This window comes from Panthera onca, chromosome B4 (genome assembly GCF_046562875.1).
Source record: "Panthera onca isolate mPanOnc1 chromosome B4, mPanOnc1 haplotype 2, whole genome shotgun sequence".
NCBI lineage: Eukaryota > Metazoa > Chordata > Mammalia > Carnivora > Felidae > Panthera > Panthera onca.
In genome coordinates this window covers 31,295,216-31,322,354 of record NC_138345.1, presented here as the reverse complement: position 1 = coordinate 31,322,354, position 27,139 = coordinate 31,295,216, and the positions used below count along the sequence as shown (strand labels likewise).

The window sequence follows — 27,139 nt, the reverse complement described above, 5'->3', positions numbered from 1 at the left end:
CCCCGGCCCAGCCCGGTCCCTGTCCTCCTGGGGGAACGTGGGGACGGCCCCTCCCTAAGCGTCTCCGCGCGTTGAGTCCGCGGCGCCAAGAGTAAAGTGTTTTCTCTAGAAACGATTTCTCCCGAATCCCTTAGCCGGAGGAAGGGGATTAAAAGTGACAAAGAAAGGGGGTGGGTTCCGGAGAGACCTCGGGGGGTGGGGGGGGGGGTGTGGAGCGGGCGCCCTCGAGGAGGGGCTCAGCGAGGCGAGCGCAGCCCCGCAGCGCGCTGGGGCGCTTGAGGGGCGCGGGTGGGGGACGTCGTGCCCAGGCGCGGGGGGTCGGCTGGGCGGGGGGAGGGGCGCTCCGGGCTCCCACCTCCGCGGCGGCGCGGGGACAGGGCCGGCCCAGGCGCAGGGCCGCCTGCAGGGGCGGGCAGTGTGGTCGGGGTCCCGCGGCCGCCCGCGCCCAGAGGAGGGAGGCGGCGGGGGCGTGGGGCTGCGGCCGTGCGCTCCGCCCCGCGCGGGGACCGGGCCGCGCCTCCCCCTGCCGCATGTGCGCGGTGTTGTGTGCCCGGCCCTGCTCCTCCTCCTCCCCTCCCCTCGCCGCCGTCCCCTCCCCCAGCGGCCCCGAGTGAGCGCGAGCGCCACACAGCCCCGGGCCGCCGCCGCCGAGCGCGCCGAGACGCCGAACAGGTGGCCGGAGGCTGCGGGCGCTGCAGCGGGGAGAGGTGAGGCGAGCCCCGGGCCAGGCGAGGGCGGCCGGGCCGGGCCGGGCATGCGAGCCGAGCGGCCCCCCGGCGCCGCAGCTTGCCCGCGCCCCTAGCCTCCCGCGCGCCCGTGCAGCGGCCCCGCCGCGCCCAGCGTCCAGCCGCCCCGGCCCGGGGCCGCTCCGGCCGCGGTCAGCGAGGGGCGCGGGCCGGCCCGCGACGGCGGCGGCGGCGGCATGAAAGTGACCGTGTGCTTCGGGAGGACCCGGGTGGTCGTGCCGTGCGGCGACGGCCACATGAAAGTTTTCAGCCTCATCCAGCAAGCGGTGACCCGCTACCGGAAGGCCATCGCCAAGGTGAGGGGCTGGGGGCGCGAGGGGCGCGGGGGGTGGGGGCGGGAGAAGGGGGGGGGGAGGAGGAGAGGGAGGAGGAAGAGGAGGAGGGGGAAGGCGCCGGGATCAATATGGCGCTTCCTGGAAAGGGGAGGAGGGAGACGGATGGGAGGCGGGGAAAGGGAAAGTGCGGCGGCCGGGCCGGGCCGGGCCTCGCGGGCGCCCCCCGCCCCGGGGCCGCGGGCGGCAAAGTTGTGGGCGCGGGCGGGGCCGGCGGGGCGGGCGCAGCCCCGGGTGAGCGCGCCGGACCCCACGGCCCCTCCCGGGCCGAGCGCCTCCCTCCTCTCCCTCGGGGCTCCGGCCACCGGTTCCCCTCCGGAGCCTGCCCTGGGAGCGGAGCCCGAGCCCAGCCCTCCGGGGGGCGCGGGCGAAGCCTGGCCGGACGCCTCTCTCTCGGCCGCGGCTGCGGGCGGTTGAAATCCAGCCTCAGGCCTCTCCCCGCTCCCAGGCCCCGCGGCGGAGGCTGGGGAAAGGGAACTTTTTAGGTTGGAGCAGAGTTTAAATATTCCACACACGGCGGAGAGCGGTCGCATTTGTGCTCCAACTCTCCCTTCGCCCGGGCGGGGGAACGAGCCAGAGCGCCCAGCCCTGTCCTCGGAGCCGCCCGCGGGCACGGCCGGCTGCTGGGGGACAGTCGCCGGCTCGCGGTCGGGAAGGCGGCCCCCAGGGGGACCCCCGCTTCCGCCGGCTCGCGGACGTTAGCGGGGCACGGAATCCCGGTGCAGGAGAGGCTGGCGTGCAGCGCTCCTTGAAAACGCACAACCCTGCAGTCAGTCACTGCATTAAAAGTTTTCCTGCGAGAACCTCAGCGTTTACGTATCTGGAACTAGTTCCATATGGTGCCGGGGCTGCGGAGCCAGGGTCTGATTTAGGAGTGGAGTAGATTTCCCTTTTTCTTCGTGGAGTGATAACATTGTCTCCACTCAACTGCGTTCCTCTACAATGTGTCAGAAGTGAAAAGGCATTTTGTTAAATTGTTTTATCGGCTGTCTGTGTTTGACAACAGCCTACACCTCCGAAGTTTCTGTCAAGCACCTGAGGATATCTCCTTTGCTGTAGAGTAACGTTTTGTGGAGACAGCAAGGTCACTTAAGCATTTTCTCATTTGTTCCTGGTAGTGGAGTAGCCCTAGCTTCTGTGGGCGTTGAGGCAGTACACGGTGGCTTTGCCAGTCTGGGTGTATACAGGGTGCTGGGGGCAGCATCCTTCAGTTCTCTCTGAACTTAAGGGGAGAAAACTTTTTTTACGCTATTGTTTGATTTTTAGTATATATTGGAAAGAATAGCATGAATTTGGCCTTTTCAAGATAATCTTGGGGCCATTTAGGAACCTGACACAATGGTGGAAGGTGTTGACTTTATTTAACTGCTCTAAAACGTTCCTTACACTTGGTTGAACTGTTATTGAAAATCAAATAAAATTAGTGGAAATTGGCATCCGTTTATCTTACATTGCTGACAAGGGGAAAGAAACATGCTCTCCAAATCTACATTTAGCATTTAAAAAAGACTGTTTATGAATGGCAGTTTATGATATAAATGTTCTAAATCAATAATCAGATTGTATATGTACTTCAGAAACCAAAATAAATTGTGAACGGAAAGAGAAATACAATAATACATAATCTGTGGTGTGCCTGAGTTACTGAATAGGGAGAGGTGAGGGACGTTTCCTTTCATTTTACTTGTTTTACATGCTTAAAATGAGTTCTGTTTCGTTATGCGCACAATGGACTTTGGTTAAAAAAGGCTGTTTGGGAGATACAAATGTAGTTATTTGGTTGATTGTATCATTCATTCCTTCCCACAGAAATTCTTAAACATTTACTGTGTCCAAGGTATTGTTCTGGGTGCTGGACATGTAGGGGGCCCATTGGCTGCTTTGTGGAAATTGGAATGTGAGAGTCTAGGACAAGAGGCTCCATGGTCCTTCCAGTGAAGGAGACCAGTGGTGTGTCCGGACACATGATTGGGCGGTGAGGAGAGGAGCATCTGGGATGTTGGGTAGATGTAACTGAGGAGCCTTGGTAATATATTTGGACTAGTGTTTTTAAATATTAGTGGTAGTTGTTCCATAGTGACCTGGGACCATGGAAAAGGGAGTGCAGTTCCCTTATGAGAGTCTGGGAAGGCATCCTTAAGAGAAGGGACATGTGAGCTAAGTTTTTAGAGGGTAAGTGTGAGATCACCAGGTGGAGAAGGAAGGGAGGATGATTCTCAGAGGGTGGTGGTAGCATTGGAGTTGGATATGAACGAGAGGGAGGAGTCAGAGATGAGTCAGGGCATTCTAAAATTATTTAAAGGCTCTTTCAGTGCAATTCACAGTTCAGTGGGTGAATTTTAAGATGGGCTTTGTAGTACACAAAGTTTAATCATTGGATCACAAAACTGTTGACTCTCAGATGTTGCAAGAGTCTGAGTGTCTTCTAGGTTCATTTGTGTTTTTTCTTCTGAAATTGCTAGGTAATGGTTAAGATTAAACTTCAGTCTTTCTTCTCATTTCTCCCATTTTATTTAAGGTGATTATGAAGCAAACAGATATTAAGACTTGCTGTAAATTTTATCCTCTTATCTCTTCTTTATCCCTTATTGTTTAATAGGATAAGTTTTGTATGAAGAATTGGGTAGCTGGGTAATTGTGGAGAGGTGTTTTGAGTTGCTAGGTGACATGTGGCATGACAGACCCCTGTCTGGTGGGGAAAATGTGGAAAGATCCTGTGGCTTTGAATAAAAATCAACTAAGTCTGCCCCCCCTAAAAAAGAATGGAAAAGGGAAAATAAAGATCCCAAGTCACCGAAGCTTTCTCTGCTATAAGCTTTTTGTCGTGTGGTGGGGCTATTATATTTGAGCTGTTTTCAGGTTAAACAAATCAATTTTTCTGGGCAGTGGAGTGGTGTGACTTAATACCAGAAATGTCCTCAATAAGCAGATATTTGAAGGCTTACACTTAGTCATAGCATTTTTTTTTCCTCTAGTGAAAAAATGTTTTTCTGCTTATGATCACTGACGAGTGAAGATGCTTTGGCTTTTCCATCTCCGTCTTCCCATCCTCATCCTGACCCTGTCTAAGGAGGGTGTTCTGCTAGACACTGAGAATTCTCTTGCAGGCACTCTTCTTGAGTGCTTCGAATTGGAGGACTGGCTGCTGTGTATGTGTCTGTTCGTTCTTCTCGTGCCTGCAGCCTGACTCATCCCTGAATCCTGATGGACACAGGGTACAGAGCACCAACTGCAGTGACTTGTTAGTGTGGTGCCCTTGGTTTCCGGAGTTTTCTTTGCTGGCCACTCCTTAATTTTGAGTGAATCAAGGTTGGCCCCGAGGCTTCCCATTTTTCCTGCTGTACATCCTAAATCTGATTAGGAGAAAGTCTTCATGCTTGCTTAAAAAATGTTAGTATTTTAGGGGCACCTGGGTGGCGGTTAAGCATCCGACTTCAGCTCAGGTCATGATCTCATGGTTTGTGAGTTCAAGCCCCCTGTCGGGCTCTGTGCTGACAGCTCAGAGCCTGGAGCCTGCTTCAGATTCTGTGTCTCTCTGTCTCTCTGTCCCTCCCCTGCTCATGCTCTTTCTCTTCCTCTCTCTCTCAAATATAAATAAACATTAAAAAAATTAAAAAAAATGTTAGTATTTGAAGGGCTGCTGTGTACAAAATGTTATGTTCTATGGAGAACTATAAGACAAAATCCTTGCACTCAAGAAGAACATAATCTAGGAGACAAGATGGGTACATAAAACAATAATAGTAGGTGGTAGCATTAATTAACAACAGGGTGTTAGAGACAGTAATTGATTCCAGATTTTAGAGACATGAGTGGTTATTATGGCATTGGGTTGGGGGGGGGTCCCATTTGGTCACTAGGGTTGGTATGGGGCTTAGTGAGTGGGACAGCTAGCCTTACTGTAGGACAAGTGCTTCCTAGTTGGGTACTAGAGTAATCTCAAAAAGCACCTGCCTGGCTAAGATGTTTTGGTTCTCAAGGTCTGCCGTGGGGTCCAGGCATGAGAATCTGGAGAGCATCTGCTGCGTTTCTGAGAGGTGGAAAGGAGGGGATGGTATGAAGGGAAACTGTGTGATCCCAGGTGATTCAGGCTTTCAGGGCTAGTTTGGCTCTTGTGGAGCATTCATGCAAGATGGTGGGTCAGGATCAGGAGGAAAACTATGAATGCCAGGGCATGACCAGTGGGATGTTACCCAGTTTGATGGTACAGGAAGGACTAGGTTATTTGGGCAGGGTAGTAATAGGGACTAGTGGTCCTCTGGGAGGATGTCTGGAATAGCTCTTTGGATGGGATCTGCCTTCAGTCTAAATGCTGCTAGCTGAGTGCTGAGTAACAGAGGAAGAAGGGTAAAGTGAGGGAGGGGAATTGCAGGAACCCCTTAACTCACTGCTTCCCCCATAGTCCTCCTCTCTTGGGGGTGGTAGGAGCTTTGGTTTGGGTTTAGAGACATAGGTTTATTTATTATTGTTATGACTATTTTTTATTACCATTTAACCTTGAGCAAATGAACCCTACAGAACTTTATTTTGCTCATGACTAAAGTGGGCTACTCCCTTGCAGGGTTGATGTGAGTGCTGGACAGATGATGAATATGAAACTCTTCAGGGCTGGATCTGAATCACCAATGTTTCACTCACCAGCTTTACTTCCTGGGAAGCTTTCCCAAGTATCCTATTATTCCTGTTTGGTTTTTTTCCTCTTAAGAAGGCAGTGGTAATTCAATTAAAGATTAGGTAAAAGTGTTAATATTTGCCTAAACAGTACTGCAGTCAGAAGAGCAGTGTGTGTGTGTGTGTGTGATTGGCTTTATTCTGTGGCCTCTGGCCTTTGGGGCCACTGCTTCTGTCACTGAGGCAGGGAAACCTAGTAATTAGAATCATTTTGTTATTAAAAAGACAAACATGAGTTTACAGACACTTTTGAAAATGTGCTCTTCTCTATTTGGCAGGGGTGGGGCGGGGAACTGTTGACTAGTGAAACCATACAACTCATGGTTTTGATGAAAAATCTTAACAGTTGCTGTGAGATTTTCCTGCAAATACATATATAACTGTTGACACATTTACAAGCTTATTGAAACTTTTAGGAAAACAGTTACATTGTTGCAGAGTGTGAATGACAATAGAAGCAAGCATAAACATAGTGAAATGAAGTAAATGTTACTGTTTTATTAAAATTTTCTACCTTCTCAAAGGTGAAAAAGAAATGCAGTGTATCTGAAAGGCTGATCTTTCTAAAATGCAAATCTCATTGTACTCTTTTGTGTAAGGGTCTCTGCACCTGCTTTCCCTAGAGGCCAGGTCCTGCCACCTCAGCACAGCCTGTCACTTGTGGGACCCCTCCTGCCTCCAGCCTGCCCCTTTCGGGACTCCTGCCTCCAGACTCTCCCTCACCAGACTTCCCCATCCCATACTCCATCCATTTGGGCTTGCTTACACTTTCCTGCCTTTGCTCTGGTGTTTTCTGTTTGTTCTGTCTGGGATGCTTGCTCCCTCCGCGTCTGTTCATTTATTGAGCTTCAGCTCAGATGACCCATCTTTGGGAGGCTGGCCCTGCCTCCCAAGCTGTTTGAGGTTCTCCACCTCATACTTCTACTTAGTGTGCTTATCTATGGAACAGAACTGAGCTCTGCCGCCCCCTCCCCCCCAACCCCGGGTGGAATGCTTGGGGGCTGTGGCCCTGCCTCAGTCTTACTTGAATAAGCAATGTCTTCTGCATAGTAATATTACAGTTGGAGTAAATAAAAAGTGGAGAATAAACACATCACACATTCTTACACAGAAAATATACTTTTTCTTGGAAGACTATGACCAGCACTCTAGGGTTTGGTGTGTTTGGCATATTGGTACAAACATTATAATTGAAGCTAAGATTTAGTGTGATTTGGAGTACCTGGAAGTTATTCTTTTGTGTCAGCTCTTTTGAAGGAGGCCAGTCTGTTTTCAGATCAAGCAGAGGGATAGTCATAGGGTTTGCGTTGGGCCTGGTTCAAGGCAGGTGGCCAGAGCAGTGTGGGAATCTGGCCCTGAAACATACCTATGTTGGGTCTGGCGCCTCTAATTCTGTCAGTTGGATCCTTGGGTAAGTGCCAGCAGTAAATAGAAATGTTTAGGATCTGAGATTCACAGAGAGAGTCTGGCTGATGTGAAGTGCTTCTTGGCTCATGGTGAACCCGGATGCGTTGGTCACAGAGGTTATATTTCAAGTCTCACTTGTACCACTAACCTGTAGGCGGGTCCTCCATTTGCCCTGGGAGGTTTTTACCTCCCTGTAGAGTTGGATGCAGCTTAGTGATGTTGATTACGCAGTAGGTGTTTGGAGACCTCTGTATTTTTTCAAAGATGGGAAGAAATGTGTAAAACTGGTCCAGGTAGGTGATTTCCACAGTTCCTTTTCCTCATGGTAAAATGGTTGGTTAGGTCTGCACACTGTGCTTTCCTCCTCCTTGGCCACTCATACAACACTCCTAGCTTGGACCAAGGTCAGTGGCAGTAGAGGTAGGGGAATCAGTAAATTTATATGATTCTACCTGTTTTTGGTGTCTTTTCTGTTTTACATGGAAAATGGAAAAAGCTTTATGAAAAGAAATGCAGAGTTCTGTGAACAGACTATAAAGCTGGTATATATGTACATATATATTTGTCTTCTAGTCATTTAAAATTTTGTTTGGAAGAAGTATGTATAAATCACTTTTTTTTTTCATAGCTCTGTGTCTTGTGTCTGGCTTGCCATCTTTAGGTGATTTATGCCATTAAATATTACTATTGCTTATTATTTTCTCCTCTATCAACTGATATTGGAGCTTAGAAACAAAGTTTGAAGCTCCATAGCCAAATGACTTGAAATGTCAATTATTTAATTTTTTCTCTTAAAACTAGACTATAAAATATGTGCGCGATAGAAATAAAATCACATGTCCACACAAAAATCATGTACGTGAGTGTTCATTGCATTATTCATAACAGCCCCCAAACGGAAATAATCCCAGTGTCAATCAACTGAACAAAATAACGGTTTATCTATACATTAGAATATTATTCAGCCACAAAAAAGAATGAAATACTGACACATGCTGCAACATGGATGAACCTTGAAAACGTTATGCTGTGTGAAAGGAAGCCGGTCACAAGAGCCCACGTGTCGTATGATTCTGTATATACAAAATGACCAGGATAGGCACATCTATAGGTACAGACGGTGGAGTAGTGGTTGTCTAGGGCTGGGGGTTGGGGGTAATGGAGAGTGACTGCTAATGGGTCTGTTTTGGGGGTAATGAAAATTCTAAATTTAGATACTGGTGATGATCGTATGATTCTGTGAATATACTAAAAATCTTTGAGTTGTACAGTTTAAATGGGTGAATTTTATGGTTTGTGATTCCATCTCAGTAAAGATGTTAAAATACAGACTACATAAGTCACTATGAACACAGCTCAGTTTTTAGGTGTTTTATAGTTCTGTGAGTCCTTGTAATACATGGATTTCTGTGTCAGAGGTGCTCAGAAACCTCAAGTGAACACTGGCTATTTTGAGGAGTTTCCCTTATGGTGTGTAAGGCCTGTGTTCTTGGGCCTGCCCACTCTGTCCTGTTGCTGCCTGGTAAGTTCTTGACTGCTGAGCCTCCAGGTCCCCTGGGCTCTTTCTGTTACCCTCTCTCCCTCCTTAAAGGCGCCCCTGACTGTTCACCTGTTCTCCCTCAGCCAGAGATTCCTTCCTGCCTAGCTCACCAGCTGCCTTTGTTGAGTGAAGGCTGCTCATGAGGTTCCAAAGGTGTCCATAGTGAAAAGCCTTTCCAGTTTTTGGTTTTGGTGCTCAGACATTTTGAGCTTTAGCGAATCTCACAAGCTTTGTGAGGCTCCGTCTTCCCGTCTTCATCTTCCCGTATTGAGATATTCTGGCTGGGCTCCTGCTGCCAGTCCCCTGAGATAGAGACCGTCGTATCGAGTCTGTATTGTTCGATACGGTGCTCGTGGAACCGTGGGATATGAATGATGTGCAGTGGCTCTTCAGAGGAGCAGACAGGGTGCAGAATCTCTTACTCCACCCACCCTTTCTGTGAAAATACTTTGCTTCTGTAACTTTGAAACGATGGGGCTTGACCCTAGGTCAAACACATGCTGTTGGAAGTTACGATATATTTTGCCTGGAGTGTCCTTCAGAATTCCTTACCATCTCAAGATAAGTGTCTTTTAGGGTAAGTTACATGCTCAGAAGTGACTTAATAACACTATTCCTTTTGTGAAGTGTAACTATATGATATTACCTAATACTAAATGTAGGATATGTGTATTCATATGCATACATGTTTATGTTCATGAAGTTGTTATTTTTATGGCAATATAAATGTAAGTGGTTTTAGACATGACAGCCAGGTCAATATTATTTTTCCCACTTTTGATGTTTTTTAAAATTCAGATTCTGTATGACTTAATATTTTGGAACTCAGATTTATTTATTTTTTTTCTGGTGTATGGTTTTTCTTGTTATTTGTGTCACATCCCTTTAGATTAGAAACTAATCTATACTATAAGGTTTATATTTTTGAAAAGGCCTGTTTGAGATATCCTACAATAAAAATCAATGTTTCCTTCTCTGACACTTCAGAAAATAATTTGCTGCATATCTCAAAAACCTAAAATTACTAAATACTGAAAATATGTTGTATTAACAGATTAAAAAGACGAAGATGGTGCCATTTTTGTGTAAGTGGTTGACAGGAGACTGGGTTTTTTCTGTTTCTTTTAAGAAAATATTGGAAATTTTTTTTATGCCTGTGTTCTAATTTTCTAAGTTGAACATTACATCTAGAATTAAAAAATAAACTATTTTTCAGGGAACAAACTTTCTTCTATCACAAAGGCATTTAAGATGCATAATTTATAATTCTGAAACCCAGTGTGCAAAGTCATATGTGAATAATAGTTAGCTGGGTTTCTGCCCAGCAGGGTTATACTCTAACTGAAATTTCTCTTATTACAGCCAGTAGCACCTGCAGAAGAGGGAGGTAAAATGTACAGGATATTGGTTCCTGATGTACCACCACACAGGATATGACTAATCACTGAATCCATTAAAGTTGAATGCAGGATTTGGTACTTTTACCACTTTGTTAGAGATCTGGAAAAAACCTTTCAGACAAATCAAGAGGATCTATTAGTGAAAGTGCATCTCTTGGATTGATAGCTGTTTAAATAACTACATCTGGCAGATGGTGGTATTTCAGCATTTGTAAGTGAGAACCATGAAATGAGTATATTTAAAATTTTGAAGGCACATACTCTCAGGAATGTATTTTTTTTCAAGGAAACTTGGAGAGCTAATAAAACCCCGAACTTTCTGTGGTGCGGTCAATTTTATCTTTTCTATTTTATGACCCCTTTTTAAAACACAAATGTTTATAAAAACGCAACTGACCGGGGCGCCTGGATGGCGCAGTCGGTTAAGCGTCCGACTTCAGCCAGGTCACGATCTCGCGGTCCATGAGTTCGAGCCCTGCGTCAGGCTCTGGGCTGATGGCTCGGAGCCCGGAGCCTGTTTCCGATTCTGTGTCTCCCTCTCTCTCTGCCCCTCCCCCGTTCATGCTCTGTCTCTCTCTGTCCCAAAAATAAAAAAAAAAACAAAAACAAAAACACGCAACTGACCGAAGGTAGAAAGTTTGGTTATGGATGTTTCTTTTTGTCCTAGGAGGCAGGCACATGAGAGTGACACATTCTGGACCAAGATTCAGAAGAGCAAGTACATCATTTGTGTATCTAAGAGTAAGAAGGGTAACCTGTGTGAGCCCAGGGTCTTTGGCTTCTAGTGCCACCTACTTCATGAGGTTGTTAGGGTTCAAGGAGAGAATGTAAAAAACAAAACAAAACAAAACAAAAAAACCCCCAAAAATGTTGTAGGGGTAAAATGGAGTAGGTATTAGCTGAACTGTTCTTTCATTTTTGCTGGGAATGGTTGCCAGTGATCAAGGCTCACTTGAATCAGCTCTTCTAAATTGTTTCTTCCCATCCTCATTAGAACCGCGCTGAATGTGGGAACTTGAATTTGTGGTGAAACTGTTCTCCCTAAAAAATCATGGAAACATTCTTCTGCGATTTAAGAAATGAAATCCCAGTGACACTGATTTAGATTTTTCCAAGATGTCCATTGTGGAATAGTTTTTCCAGTTTTTGGTTTTGGCTTCCAGTAGTTTTGAACTTTGGCAAGTCCCACAAGGTCTGTGAGCCTCAGTTTTCCCATCTGTAGTTTGGGAATGCTATCTTTTGGTGGCAGTAATGAACATTAAGTGACTTAATGTAAATACTACTTCTCATGTAACAGACTCTTAGCCAATATTAGATCTTTTCTCTTTCTTCTGGTTTTAAACATAGATTAGGCACAATTTTAATGGCTGATTCACAAAGTGATTGATTTTTATTTGATTTGTGGTGCCAGGTGTCATTTTCCAGGATAATTTGTTAAAGGGCCACTTTTTTTTCTTGTAAAAGTACTATAGCAATTCCAGTATTAGTATCTGTTAGTGAATTAGTTGGAAATTGAGAAAAACAAATGTTCTGATCATCTAGTGTTAAAGCTGATTCTCTTACAGATCAAGGAGAAATGTGTTTGTCCAACTTTCTTAGCCTGGTTGGCTTTTTACTTTCTCATTTTTACTATTAGACCTTGTTACTTTCTCAAATTGTGGCTGCCATACTGCTGAATCCAAGGAAATTATGTAAAATTTGTGCTCATTTTTAAAAGACATTGGTTATACATTTTCCATTTAAAAATATCTTTTGAACCCTGGAAAGAATAAAACTATAAATAGTATTTATACTTATAAATGCAGACACGTTTTGAAGAACTCTAGCATTTATTAACTAGCAGTAGTTCTGACAATACCTTGAAGCTCAAAGAGATGATCTGAGTTATAAAATAAAGTGGTAAAGTAGACTTTTTTGTGACCTCTCTAATCCTTTATTACATAGTTCTCTGTAGTTCATGTACCCATTACTACTTCTTTACTCTTCTCTGGATCTTAAGAAGGTGATTTTAAGGAACTAGATCAGCAATAAATGAACACAGAACGTCTTCTGCTTAGGTAGGTAGTTATAAGGATTGACAGATTGATGCAACTTTTAATGCTTTAGTTCAGCTAAAGGCACCCAGTACCAATCACCTGAAGACTTCACCCAAGTGCTGACCTATTTATCATACTAAATAGGGAGTGGTGCCTTGAAGACTTGCTCAGGTTCTGGGCATGGCAGTATTATTGTGTCAGACTTGCCAGGTTACCAACAATGCTCTTTGTATTCAAGAGGACCACCTCCTCTCATTTCTCTTTTCCACATCACAATATTGAAAGTTATTTTTCTCTGTTTGAGGACCTTAAACATCTTATTAAAATAATGCTTCCTCCATCTCTCCATATGTGTTTAAGGGAAGTTGCTAGGTAGTGATTAAAATAATAAAACTTTATCTCTCATTGTGCAACATTCATATTTTGGCTTTGATCCCTTCCAGTATTTGTTTATAAACATTGTTTCACACGAGGGCCCTTGAAATCCTGAGTTTTTGTTTCATGCAGGACACGAAAGAGATGTAGCAGCACCGGAAATTGCAATTTATACATCTCTCTTCCCTTCACAATTTCCTTTGTTTCTGTGCTTTGCTAGTGAAAGTGATGAATAATGCTTTCAAAAACTTTCCAGAATAACTTTCCTGTTTTATAACAAAACTGTAGAGAAACTAACTCTGGAGTATTTTTTTTTTTTCCTTCCAGCTTTACTGAGGTATAATTGACAAAAAATGTAATTACATTTAAAGTGTACCATGTAATGATTTAATATACACCGTGAAGAGCTTCCATTGAATTAATACATTGAGTTAGTGTTTCCCTCATCTCACGTATTTATCTTTCTTTCTTTCTTTTTTTTTTTTTTCTTTTGTAAGAACATTTGACTTACTATCTTGGGAAGTTTGAGATAGCTCTTAGTCTGTGTTGGTAGGTGGATGGTGTACTTCAGACCTTTAGGCTGAGGCAGAAGAGCTTTGCATCCTGGGCTGCTTTTACTACCCTGCTTTCTAGATGCAGGGGAGTGGTATTTTGAGCTTAGTCTTTGCTTTTGATGCTATTAAGCTTTTTAGGTCAGCACTGATGATCGAAAGCTCTTGCACAAGACATGCTGTATTGGAAGCACTATTTACCTGCCTATCTGGTTGGGGAGTTGTTGAGAAAATACCTTTAACTGTGATACCCATTGTGTTTTCTCAGCCCCAATTCATTGAGGAGTTTCAGAGGGGTAGGAGGAAGTCAGGAAACAAGTGGTATCAGGAAATAGTGGTAGTAATACCATTATTGTCAACAGTAATGGTTAGCACTTATGGGGCATTTTGTGTATCAGGCCCTAAATGCTAGGCTCAGTGCTTTGTGTGTGTATATGTTAATCCAGTAGAATGGTTTGGGGGGAGGATTGATGCAATCCCAAGTTTATAGGTGCCGACACTCAGGCTAAAGAGGTAAGAAGGTTGCAGAAGGTTGCACATCTGATGCATGATGGCTTGGCCTTCTTAGGCAGACCCCTCTGACCACAAGGCCTGTATTGTGAATTACTGCACTATGACAAACTGATGTCCTTGCATTTTAGGATGTCGCATTTCCATGAGAAAGAGCAAATGGTGCCCATAGGCACACTTTCAAAGCCAGTAGTTGATTCCTTTTACACACTTTTGTACTCTGCTTCTTGGAATATTTTCATTGACCCATTCCTACCCCCATACCAGAATGCCAAGGTGGCCTGGCTGATGCTGGCAAATATGTGCTTCTGGTCTGAGGCCTCATCATCTTGAATGTGGGTCAGAGGCTTTGCTTGCCCATGGATCAGTTTTGTTATCTTCAACATGGCATTGTTATTTTTTGTCAACATGGCTCCTTATAGCCTATGTTTTAATACATTTTGCATATTACTAGAAGTAGGGAAAAGTGAACAGGTGACCAAGCCTTTTTTAAGTTTTAATTTTAATTCCATTTACTTGACATACAGTGTTATATTAGTTTCAGATGTACAATATAGCGATTCAACACTTCCATATATCACCTGGTGCTCATCACAAGTGCACTCCTTAGTCTGCATCATCTATTTCACTCACCCGCCCCACCCCCCTCCTCTCTGGTAACCATCAATTTGTTCTTTATAATTAAGAGTCTGTTTCTTGATTTGTCTTTCTGTCTCTTATTTTTTTTTCCCTTTGCTTGTTTGTTTTGTCTTTTAAATTCCACATATGAATGAAATTTTATGGTATTTGTCGTTCTCTGACCAGCCTTGTTTCACTTATCATTATCCTCTTTAGCTCCATCCACGTGGTTGCAAATGGCAAGATTTCATTCTTTTTTATGGTTGAATAATATTTCATAGTATGTATAGACCACATCTTCTTTATTCATTCATCAATCCATGAACGCTTGGTCTGCTTCCATACTGGTTATTGTAAACAATGCTGCTGTAAACATAGGGGTGCATGTATTCCTTTGAATGAGTGTTCTTGTATTCTTTGCATAAATACCCAGTAGTGAGATTGCTGGATCATAAGGTATTTCTGTTTTTAACTTTTTAAGGAAACTCTGTCTTGTTTTCCAGAGTGGCTGTACCAGTTTGCATTCCCACCAACAGTGCGAGAGGGTTCCTATTTCTCCACATCCTTGCCAATACCTGTTGTTTCATGTGTTGTTGATTTTAGCCATTCTGACAGATATGAGGTGATAGCTCATTGTAGTTCTAATTTGCATTTCCCTGATGATGAGTGATGTGGAGCATCTTTTCAGGTGTCTGTTGGCCATCTGAATGCCTCTGGGGAAATGTCTGTTCATCCCTTCTTCCCATTTTTAATTGAATTCTTTGTTTTTTGGATGTTGAGTTGTATAAGTTCTTTATATGTTTTGGATACTAACCCTTTATCAGATATGTCATTTGCAAATATGTCATTCTCCCATTCTGTAGGTTGCCTTTGAATTTTGTTGTTTGTTTCACTGTGCAGAACCTTTTTATTTTGATGTAGTCCCAGCAGTTTATTTTTGCTTGTTTTCCTTGCCTCAGGAGCCATGTCTAGAAAGAAGTTGCTACAGCTGATGTCAGAGAAGTTATTGCCTGTGTTCTCTTCTAGGATTTCATTAAACCATAAGTTTCAGGTGTCACATTTAGGTCTTTAATCCATCGTGAGTTCATTTTTGTGTATGGTGTAAGAAAGTGGTCCAGTTGCATTCTTTTGCAAGTTGCTGTCCAGTTTTCCCAACACCATTTGTTGAAGTGACTGCCTTTTTCCCATTAGATATTCTTTCCTGCTTTGTTGAAGATTAATTGGCTATATAACTGTAGGTTTATTTCTGGGTTTTCTATTCTGTTCCATTGATCTATGTGTCTTTTTGTGCCAGTGCCATACTGTCTTGATCATTACAGCTTTGTAGTATAATTTGAAGTCCAGAATTGTGATGTCTCCCAAGCTGTCATTCTTCATGCAGAACTTTCCAGCCATCCTTTGGACTGCTTGAGCTGTCAGGTTGGGCTCACATAGCCACCCTCTGGAGGCCATTGCAGGTCTTCCCCTGTGCCCCTGAGGTGCTGTGCATTTAGCAAGCTGAGAACCTAGCACTGTGCGTACAGTGTTTGTGGCATAACTGCTGAGAAGTGATTACAACAGGAAGTAATTTCCTCAAAAGTGCTTTCAGAGTTGCAGAGTGCAGTTCTTTGTAATATTTAAAACATTGCCTTCATATATACTACAAGAACTTCCTAGCACTGAATTGTGTAGCCCTGAGAGCAATGCCCATGTAAGAATTTTTTATGTTATTTAGCAGTATCAAATAGCACCTAACCATAAATTGATTAGTAAAAATGTTTTTTGAAAATTAATGTCTTTTTAGGTATTATTGCATAACCAACTACCCAAAACTTAACGGCATAAATCAACAACTATTTAATTATGTCTCATGATTTTGTGGGTTAAAAATTTGGATTCAGTGGGGCTCAGTGGAGTGATTCTTCTCCATTTGGGGTTACGTGGGGCTATTCAGCTGGCAGATGACTTGGTCCGGAGGGTCCTAGATGGCTTCATTCACAGGTGTGGTACTCGGTGGGGTTGGCTGGAAGCCTGGGCTCAGCTGGGACTGGGCACAGCAGCAGAGGCAGCGTATGGTCCCTGCCAGGGGACCAGAGGATGGTCCCCCAACCCCTCCGAAGACTGTGCACACGCTCCTGGGAGCATTGTATGCATTTGAGTGTCTGTTACTCTGAGGGAGGGATTTGTGTGACCTTTGGTTTTGTAAATTGCTGTAGGCAAATTTTCTATCTCAGTCTAAAAAAGTATGAGGCCTCTCTTTCCCAAGCTTGCCTCCCATGCCCTTCAGCCCTTGTTTTGATATAAAGGCCATTTTAATACTCATCGAAGCCAGCATTGCTCTATGTATATTCCATGGCGTGTTATTAAACAGTATATGGAAAAAAGAAAAAAGAAGAAAACAAGGGTGTCTGGGTGGTTCAGTCGGTTGTCTAGCTCTTGATTTCTGCTCAGGTCATGATCTCACGGGTTGTGGGGTTGACCCTCGTGTTGGGCTCTGCAGTGGCAGTAACAAGTGCGGAGCCTTGTTGAGATTCTGTCTCTCTGCCCTTCCCCCACTCACAGTCACCTGCTGTCTCTCAAATAAATAAACAAAAAAAGAAAACAACAAGAGCACCTGTACATAGTGTCTCTAGCATGGAGGTCTTGCGGTAGTTGGACTTCTCAGGCTGTGGTTCAGAGCTCCTAAGGAGAGTGTCCTAAGAGGAAGAGGACACTGCCATTCTCTTAAGTCCTAGGCCTGGAAGCCAGCACAGCATCATTAACGCCTCTCTTCTACATGCCAAACCAGTCATTAAGTGGCCTGGATTCCAGGGGAGGGGATGTCCACTTCACTTATTAATGCAAGGAGGTCAGCTCTTAGTGTGGGTTGTGGCCATCTTTGTTCTGCGGTATGAGTGTCGTGCGTCCGTGTGTGTGTGTGTGTGTGTGTGTGTGTGTGTGTTGCATGTAACAGTAAACATTTAGGTTTTTTTTAAAAATTGTTTTGTGTTATGTTTTAAAATTGTCCTATTCTTGGCCTGGGTGCTGGTCATAAACTGTATATCCTGAAATTTTGAAGCTGACAAACCTAAGAAGTAGTTTATGTTCATCATTCATGAGTTCAAAGATCTGACACCTTTCCCAGGCTCTACAGTAGAGAGAGATAATGGTAATAACACCTTACATTTATGTGGCATCATCTCTAAGAAGTTCAAAGTGTTTGTGCCACTTGTGATTCCTTTATTGGAATGTCCTCTGAGGTAAATAAGCCAGAGTACCCCTCAAGTTCATGTACAGATGAGGAAATGAAGTAGTTTCATCAGCCTGCTAGGGAGTAGTGTTCAGAGGGAACTCTTCTAATCACGTACTGGTTAGAACTTGATTATGAATTTATCTTCCTTAGATATGATTCCGGAAAATGGTGGAGATTGACTTTTGTCTGTCAGTAATATTTTAAATTATATACCATTTGACAAAGAAGTGCCATGTGTAATTTTTTTTTTTTTTTTTTTTAACATTTGTTTTTGAGAGAGATCACGAGCAGGGAGGGGCAGAGAGGGAGACACAGAATCTGAAGCAGGCTCCAGGCTACGAGCTGTCAACACAGAGGCCGATGTGGGGCTCGAACCCATGAGCTGTCTCATGAGCTCAAACCCATGACTGTGAGATCATGGCCTGAGCTGAAGTTGTATGCTTAACTGACTGAGCCACTCAGGCACCCCAGAAGTGCCATGTTTAAAGGAGTGCTGGTTATCTTTCTAATGTGTTTTGCTTATTTGTTTTGGTAAAAGCTTATGAGTATTGCATCACAGGCATGTTTCCCTTTAATGGATCAAATCCTACACGCTCAGCAAAAACAGACAGTGGAAAAGGTGAAGGCAGTTACAGCGCTGCCCCCTTAGTGAAATCCTGTGGTATCCGTCCCTTTCCCTGCCCCCACACCAGCCGTGGGAGCACCTCCTTGTGCTTATGGGTGATTAAATGGCGTTTTTAAGGATAATTTAATTGTATGTCAAGTTTGTTCCATCCCTGCCACTTAGAGCCTAAACTCTGAGTAAGAGGCAACTCCATTGTAATGCTCTAAATGTGGTATTGTTTACATTCATTCAGTTTTGCTTAAAATGAGACACTTTACATAAAATCGGTGTGCATTAGGCACTTCAGCCAGAATTTGTTATGGCTAGCTCCTGGTTCATGAACATCTGCCCCATGTGAAGTGACCTACCCTATGTATTTCCACCAGGGTAAACCTCACGGCACTCTCTAGTACAGAGAAGTCCATGGGTTCCGCATGGCTTTCTAAGTAAAATTCAAATTTGTCAGCCTGAAAACAGACCCCAGCCTGGCTTCTCCTTTATCTCCCTGCACCCGTCTTCGGTCTGCCCCATAGTGATGGAGCTGACGCCCCTGTCTCCCCAAAGTTGTGCAGAGTTTCCCAATTCCTTTGTGTACATGTCCGCTGGCCTGGGAGTCTCTCCCTTGTTTTCCGTCTCACCTTGGTCCTTCCATTCTTTCTTCACAGCTGCCAGAGCTATGCTCTTTTGCTCAGAATGCTTAGGAGGCTTCCCATTGCTGCTTCCCAATGCTTAGGAGGCTTCCCATTACAGTACCCCCACACTCCCCAGGTGGCATTCAGGGCTGTCTGCCTGGCCCTGGGCTTCTTTCTCTCTAGGCACCACATACCATTGCTTGGGGCCACACTGGTCCACAGCCCTAGGCACGGCCCAGTGGTGCCCTCCCTGACTCCCCACCCACAGTCCAGAGAGATTCAAAGTTAGATAAATCAAGTTAAAAGGGATACAAGGAATCATTACGTTAACACATGCTTTTTGAAAGGATGTTACCCCAATAATTTCGACTGTGTTATTACATGTTTTATTACTTGTAAATAATTAAAAGTGGATGAACTTTTAAGAGAAAGTAAGCTGATACCATCAGGAGGGATTTCTTAAATGCTTCTGAGTGTGGTGCTCATTCTAGCTGCCTGTCTCCAATGAAAAATCCATAGTGTTCTCTGCCTTACGCTGCTGACAACTGTGGCTTGACATGGTGGGTTTACTGTGCTCACATGTCACCATAAAGATTATGGTGGATGTGCAAGTTCCAGGTGGTGGACAACTTGTCCATAAAGTGGATAAAAGAGGGTGAAATCTATCCTTTGTGGAAAAACTGGGTCCTTGACAACTGCAGGGCAACTATGACTAATGTGGTAGTTGATTAAGAAATCCTCCTTTGGCTGTGTGGGGCCAAAAGTTTTTTTTTTTTTTTTTTTTATCTTTCATAATTAGGTCTGAATGAATATTAAGGTGTGTTTCTTTGCATTAGCTGTACTCTGAGCAGTGGCGTCTGTGGAACGTAGATAATGGCAGAACAGGTGCAGCTGTATTAACGAAAACGTGTTTGAGCTGAGTGAGGAAAGTGACGTGGCAGCCTGAACTGGGTATTTGCAACGCTGTCACTACTCACCTTTTGTCTCAGAATTGGGAAGACCCTTTGGACTGCGTTCTGTCGTCACGGATCTTTCCACCCCTAGCGTCAGGCAAAGGCAGAGATCCGTGCAGAGTGTGTGGGGCGAATGCACCTTCTGCAGGGACTGACCCATCCATCCTGGAGGCATCTGGAGAGTTCAGGTGAAGTCCCATGAAGCTGTCAAAGCAGGAAGCACAAGAGGACGCCCACATGCAGCCCAAGGATGGCATCTTTGAGTTCCCAGGCCCTTCACGAAGGAGGTGCCCTGGGGGCTCACTGACTGGTGTGAAGTGGCACTGGCCTGTCTCTCGCTTTCCCACCTCACCAGGTCCCTCGTTCTCGTCTCCTCCCGAGCAGGTGGAAGCAGTTCTTTTTGAAGAACTTGGCCTTTAAATCAAGAGTGCAGCATTGGCTTAGACCACAACTTCCTGAGGAGAAGTGCTGGCCCAGGCTGACGTGCTGATGTGCTGCCTGCAGAGGGCAGGGCTAGGGCCGCTGTGGCACTGTCACTGCTGACAGGGTGTTGCACTGGCAGTGGGCTGGCAGCTTTGCAAGCCTTGGTTTGACGGTTGCCAGTGGCACAGTGAGCATTGAGGGATGCTCAGCTCGGGTCATGGAGACTCAGGCCGGCTGCTTCTGCTTGTGACTGTCAGGGCCGCCCAGACCTAGCTTCAGGTGGTCTGAACTGGCTGGTGGCCTTTTGCAGAGCTCTTGCTCTGTGGTGACAGGTACAGACTTCTGTGCCTCTCTGAGTGGCATAGAACATTATAACAAGGCCATGTCCAAGCAGGCTCCACACTGTCAGCGCAGAGCCCAGTGCGGGGCTGGGTCTCATGAACCGTGAGATCATGACCTGAGCTGAAATCAAGAGTGAGACGCTCAACCCACTGAGCCACCCAGGCGCCCTGAAAAGAATTGTATTTTATATTGCCCTACTGAATAGAGGAAGAAGCACTTTAAAATAGAGTTAGTCTCTCCCTTGTTTGTTTCTTCCAGTGGGATTATTTTATGTTTTCTGTTGCTCTCACATTATCAGCAAAGTGTGTGTGTGTCCATGTGGTGTGTGTCCATGTGTGGGTCATCTGAGCATGTGTCCGTGTGCATCCATACACCACATCCATGCATGTGAGTGCATGTGGGAGGCTGGGATGGAAGGAATTCTTCAGAGTTGTCCAGGAGAAGCCTTGGGGTTTATTCTATAGTCATAGGATGTCTTTCAAATAAGAAATTATTTTCTTATATAAATCCATGAATTAAAGACATGCAGTCAGTTTTTATGTGGGTCAGTAAATCTTTAAAAAAAAATCTATTTATATTGGTTTTCATCGCTGGAATATTTAGGAAAGACTTTTCATCTTTTTTTATTTTTTAATTTTTTTTTTTGTATTGACTCAGCTGTAACTTGAATTTTCCTGGTTCATTTTAAAGAAGATACTCTTTATTTCCCCCCTCCCCCTTTTCTTTTCTCATTTGCTTACAACCACTGTATTGCATGAATGCTGGTTCTTCAGCAGTGGTGACTAGGAGAGAAGTGAGTGCTCCAGTGGGGTAGGGGGTAGATCAGGGCAATGAAGAGCTTGCCTCCCCCCCTGCCCCCCACCCCCCCTTATTATGGGCGAGGGCAAAGGCTCTACGTTTCCTTTTTCTGTCACTTTCAGCTAATCTGTCATGGCTGCTCTGTGCTATTGCCAGCAAAATAATTTTCCTCCCCCGCTCCCTCCCGGTTGTTTATGCATCAGCATCATTACTGTTGCAAGCCTCCTTGGGGATCTGACTGATTGGTAAATTAGTGCTGGTGGAGGAAGTGGAAGACAATATGCAAGTGTTTTATTTAAACAAATACATTCTACAATTTATTTTATTGGATTTTATCCTTTGAATGAGAACACCACAAGTAATCCTATTACAGTCTAGAAACTGCTTGCTCACACCAGATTACAGGCTTCAGAGTGTTGCTGTTGCCTTTGAAAGCACATAAGTCTTTAAGAAATGAGGCAATTTCCGATTCATCAATAATTAACCAGGAATATGTCAAGTTTTATCCCAACCCAAAGCTGCACAGTGTTTCAGACAATCTGCTCCTGCAGATGAACTCTCTCTGTAGTTCATGAGTCAGCACCCAGAGCACAGGATTCTTCCACCGAGGCACTGGTTTGGGTGAGCCCGATGAACGTTTTCTTGAAAAATGTTAAGCATTAATCGTTTACAATAAAACACATAGAAAGTTTGGGATGCATAGATGATTTTATAGAAGACAGTCTCACCCATAATGTCACCATCCAGAGTAATCTAAAATGTTAGTATTTTCATTCTTTTTTTTTTTTTTTTTGTCTGTGTTTGTATAAACACAGGTACTTTTTTAAACAGTGGAAGTGAAGATTCATATACAATTGTTCCTACTTATTTTACTTGATATATGTGCATTTTCCCATGTCCTTAAAAACTGTCATAATACACTCAAAGACTGTATAGTATTTTGTTTTACAGATATATACATATTTAATTATTTGTCTATTGGAAATATGCTTCCATATTTTTTGCCATATAAAAATATCATAGTAATCTCAGTGCTTAAGATGTGGTCCACAGTTTGAATATTTAAGTGTATAATTATTGGGTGGGAAGTCATGGACATGTTAAAGGCTCTCAGTTTATATATTTTGCCAGTTTGCTTTCCAGAAAAGTTGCACCAGCATACACCTGGCTGGCGTCGAAGTTGCTTCCTGCCTCTGCTGGGGATGCCTTGTGGGTCAGTTGATGACAGTGTCGTAGCTGTGAGTCCCTGGGGCCAGGAATGAGGGCTCCAGCCTCATTTTGATCATCTGTTAGCCAGGCTGTCATTCCTGTATCTTCTCTTTGAAGGTTAAATGAGAGGTACATATGTAAAGGGCCTGACCTAGAGTTTGGCCCAAAGTAGGCAGCTGGTGCCATGGTGGTGGTGGTGGTGGTGGTGGTGGGTGATCTTATGTCCAATGTTTAGATCCTTCCATGTTAATGGAGCAGAGTGATGAAGTGGGAGATAAAAGGTAACTACATCAATGTGTTCTGTACTTTCAGGGAGACACAAAGTGCTTCTTTGGATGGGATTCTGTATAAAATAGCTCAAAACCCAGTGTATAAAATAGCTCAAAACCCCTTTCCTGAGAATGTTATGCAGAGAGGAATTCAGAGGTTTGCTAGTGTCTAGATAATTTCCCATGTATCCACATGGCCCACTTCTGTCTTTCCAGACACAGGGATGAGACTGGCCTGTTGGTACTTTGTCAGTGTATGTCAGGTGCCTGTTTGCTGTGTGTTTTGGCTATGGGATGACGTTTTTCACAACTTTGCTGCTAATTGACTGGATTATGGCTATGAAGTCTATCTTCTGTCCGCTTTAAGACATACATTTCTGGGGCACCTGGGTGGCTCAGTTGGTTGAGCCTCTGACTTCGGCTCAGGTCATGATCTCGTGGTTTGTGAGTTCCAGCCCCACACTGGGATTGCCGCTCTCAGCACAGAGCCTGCTTCGGATCCTCTCTCTCTGCCCCTCCCCTCCCTCTCAAAAAAAAAAAAAAAAAAAGACATACATTTCCTTTGCCTTTTTGGTCTTCAGGGATTCTTTTCATCTTTAACGAGACACAAAAATGCTAAGTAACGGCATTACGTTTATGTAGCATGCTCCCAAACCTTGTTCAGACCAGGTGTAAAGTACATGTACTCTTAGCAGTTTCCATGACACATCTGTGTGGCCACTCACTCTCTGACTGAGGCAAATAACTTCATCTGGTTGTCTGAACAACACCTGTCTTTTGTTAAGATTCTGCCATTTTGCAATCATTATCTTGTCCTTTTGTGTCTGTGGCACTGTCCCCCAGTATATGGGAGGAATTTGTCCTTGTTATCTATTATATTTGGGTTAGTTTGTACTTGTTTAGTACTATTCATATGGACTGGGTTTAACCTTGTATTCTTGAGGTACATAATAGATTTACTGGGATTTTTGTGAAGGCTCCCAAGGATTGAGACAAGATATAAAAGACCTAGTAGTTTTTCAGTTACTTGACAATTTTGAGGCTAATTGTTTCAGAGAACTTTGTAAAGGCGTTGCAGCTGTGTACCAGTTTTTGGTGTCTGCTCCACCTCAACTGATGATGCATCCTAGTTGCTTTTTCTTTGTCATCCACATGACATTTTCTGCCTTCTAAAAACACAGCTGTACACACATATTGGAGAAGATATATAGTCATCAAACTCAGTTTGAAGTTTTAAAAATGTCTGAAATAAGCAGTAAGCATCAGAAATGGATAAATTTTAAGTGGATCTTTAGAGCATGTTATTTAAATAGACACATTAATTGGATCAGTGTGTGGATCTCATATGCTGTTCCTAGTCATACACTGGCAGGCCTCTCCATTCCTTTCTAATCCCCAGAAGTAATGAGATGCCTCTGACTAGTTACTTTCATTGCCATTCATAAAATTGTTGGTCAGTCTTCTCAGGTGGCAGTGGTATTTACAATGCCTTTCAGAATGTCAGAGGACTTCTGCCATTTCCTAATAGACCACTTGCCATTTCCCTTATAAGGCCCATGCTTCTGGAAAAGATATTTTCATATCCATTGAGGGTATTGTTTGTTCATTTGGGCTACTCCGGCATTGAATGTTATGCCGTCATTTGGTCTTTTAGTCAATGATTATGGGTCAGAGCTTTGACCAGAACACAAAATAGTTGACAGTCATTTGGGTTATCCTAACCTTCTACAGGGTATGGGTTTCAAAGTGCAAAATTAAGGAAATAAGGACAAAACTTGAAATCATGAATTTAGATTTCTGGGGTTTCAAAAGCATAATTATGTGATACTTGTGCAAGTTTTTGGTGATTGAGGTCATTGGAGGTTTGAAGAACCATTCATTAAAAAAAATTTTTTTTTAAGTTTATTTATTTATTTTGAGAGAGAGAAACAGAGCACATGAGCAGAAGAGGGGTGGGGGTGGGGCAAAGAGAGAGACTTCCAAGCAGGCTCTGTGCTGTCAATGCAGAGCCTGATGTGGGGCTCAAACTCATGAACTGTGAGAGCATGACCTGAGCTGAAGTCAAGAGCCAGACGTTTTAACTGACCAAGCCACCCAGAATCCCTAAGAACCATTCATTTTTAAAAGGATAAAATAATTTCTCATTTGTGTCAGTAAAAATGAAACTTAACATCTCATCCCATAGCTTCACTATGTGGACTGAAAGAGTAACAGTATTCCTACGAGGCATTAGCAATTATTTTCCCCACAAAAGTCCTTAGAACTTTCTGTCTCAAATGAGGAAGTTTAATATTTATTCCTAAAATTAAATAAATTTCCAATATCCAGTTTAACCATTTCCAGCAGTTTGGAGGCAGTGAGGGAAGTTAGTTGGTGATTAGATTTCTGCTACTAACTTTTCAAAGAGGACATTTAGAGGTGACGATTGAGACGAATACTAGTCACATTATTATTGTGATGCACGTAAGAGTGTTTTCATGCCCACAAACAGTGGTGTCCACACTTGACAGTGCAGTGTGGGAGAGTTTAAGATACTTTCCCAAAGTTCCACAAGATTATATAGAAGAGACTGGAATAGAAAAGGGAAGAAAGTGTTTTAAAAAGTATACTTGCAAATACCAGGAGAAAGCTTATCTCCACTTAGACCCACCCGTTTGTTACTATCCAGATCTTCATTAGGTAGGGTAAAACATCCTAAAACATGTGGGTCCTTTTTCTCCTACCATCTCACAAGGGGCTAGAATTTTCTTTCTTCAATTTTATGTGTTGCTGTTTATTTTATTGACTTAGATGACTTATCAACTTTTTAGAATACTTTAAATATTCAAATGATGATTATAAAACTGGCAGCTTCCTATATAACTTGTAAGATGCACATTTTGTAGGGGCTCCTGGATGGCTCAGTTGGTTAAGCATCTGACTCTTGATTTTGGCTCAGATCATGATTTCACAGTTGGTGAGTTGGAGCCCCACGTCGGGCTCCGTGCTGCTGATACAAAGCCAGCTTTGGATTCTCTTTCTCTCTCTCTCTGCCCCTCCCCTGCTTTCTCTCTCTCTCAAGATAAATAAATAAACTTAAAAAGAATATGCACATTTTAAAGATTTTTTTTAACGTTTATTGATTTTTGAGAGTGCATGCATGTGCACACATACGAGAGAGAGAGAGAGAGAGAGCGAGCACGAGAGAATGAGCAAGCAGAGGAGGAGCAGAGTGAGGGAGGCACAGAATCCAAAGCAGGCTCCAGGCTCTGAGCTGTCAGCACAGAGCCTGACAGGGAGCTTGAACTCACTAACTGTGAGATCATGACCCGAGCTGAAGTCTGATGCTTAACCTACTGAGCCATCCAGGTGCCCCAGGATTCACATTTTGTATATATAGTATGCTTTCAAATAGTTAAAAGAATGCATTAAGTGATTTGGAAACATACTAAGCCAATAATAATGCTTATTTTAGAGTGATAGAATATGGTGGCTCCTCTTTTTTGTTTCTAAAGTTTTTTTAATAATGTGATTGGGTGTATTTTTGTGATAAATTCAGACTGCATCATCTCTTGCTTTTATTTTACATGTGCTAGAGGACTTGCTATAATCTTAAATAATAACACCCACATCCTGAGGCAATTATCCAAATTAAAATTAAAGTCAGAAATATTTAAAAGTTTAAATGCATTTTGAAGTGAGTATTTAGAAAATAAAACTTCTACATGGTATTTCTATCATTCAACGTTAAACTCCCAAATTAATGCTTTTTACCTACTGTCCCTTGGATTAAAATAAATTCAACTTGATTCAACCAAATCTCAAGTTTTATCACACTGACAAAGAGGGTATTCCTAAAAATGTTTTAAACTAAATGAGGTTTAAATGCTCACGTAAAGTCCTTCTTGGAATAAAGTTGGCATATAGGGGGAAAATAAATGAAACTTCATCAAGTTTTGGGTGAGTGTGGCAACAGAACACGTGTAAGGGAAGCAATTCCCATTGCTTGTCTTCAGATCAGCCAGAAGTGGAGTGGTCAACTCTTCACATGTTTCCATGTCATACTGAAAATCGTGGTTATTTAAACAGAACAGGCGTAGAGCTAATCCTAACATTTGAGATTATGAAACATGGAGGGATTCTCACTGAAGATTCTTCTGTGTGTTCCAGGGTTGATTGAGCATGCCTGGTTCCCCGTGGGGGTATTGTGGTCCTCCTTCAGGGTTCCATGGGCAGCCTTTCTAGAACTTGACTCCGTCACTCAGTGGAGGAGACTGGATGCTGTCTCTGCTCTCCTTCAGCTTCTCCAAATCTTTAATGAGTACAAGGGCATCTCACACTGCTTGATCAAATGTGTTTGGGTTACATTCTGTCGTTAAATCAGGCCTCCATAATTTGTTGGTGCCTTCTTTTGCTTAGATGTAGTTGGATCCAGAAGCTAGCTAGGATGATATTTGAAGGAACATTATGTGGTAGCAGTGAGTTAAGGTATATTCTCTTACTCTGATCTCTTCACGAGTTAAAAATATCTAA

General features: G+C 43.6%; 1 protein-coding gene across 16 annotated transcripts in view; it reads left to right on the top strand.

Annotated features, from left to right (window-relative positions):
* Positions 1 to 802: 802 nt before the first annotated feature.
* Positions 803 to 27,139, top strand: part of PARD3 (par-3 family cell polarity regulator) — a 661,972-nt gene continuing 635,635 nt past the window's right edge. For all 16 annotated transcript variants that reach the window (XM_060658990.3, XM_060658996.3, XM_060658994.3 and 13 more), the window contains exon 1: positions 803 to 1,042. In XM_060658990.3, coding sequence (XP_060514973.1) covers positions 923 to 1,042 — 120 coding nt within the window. In that variant the 5' untranslated portion in view covers positions 803 to 922. The remainder of the gene's footprint in view (positions 1,043 to 27,139) is intronic.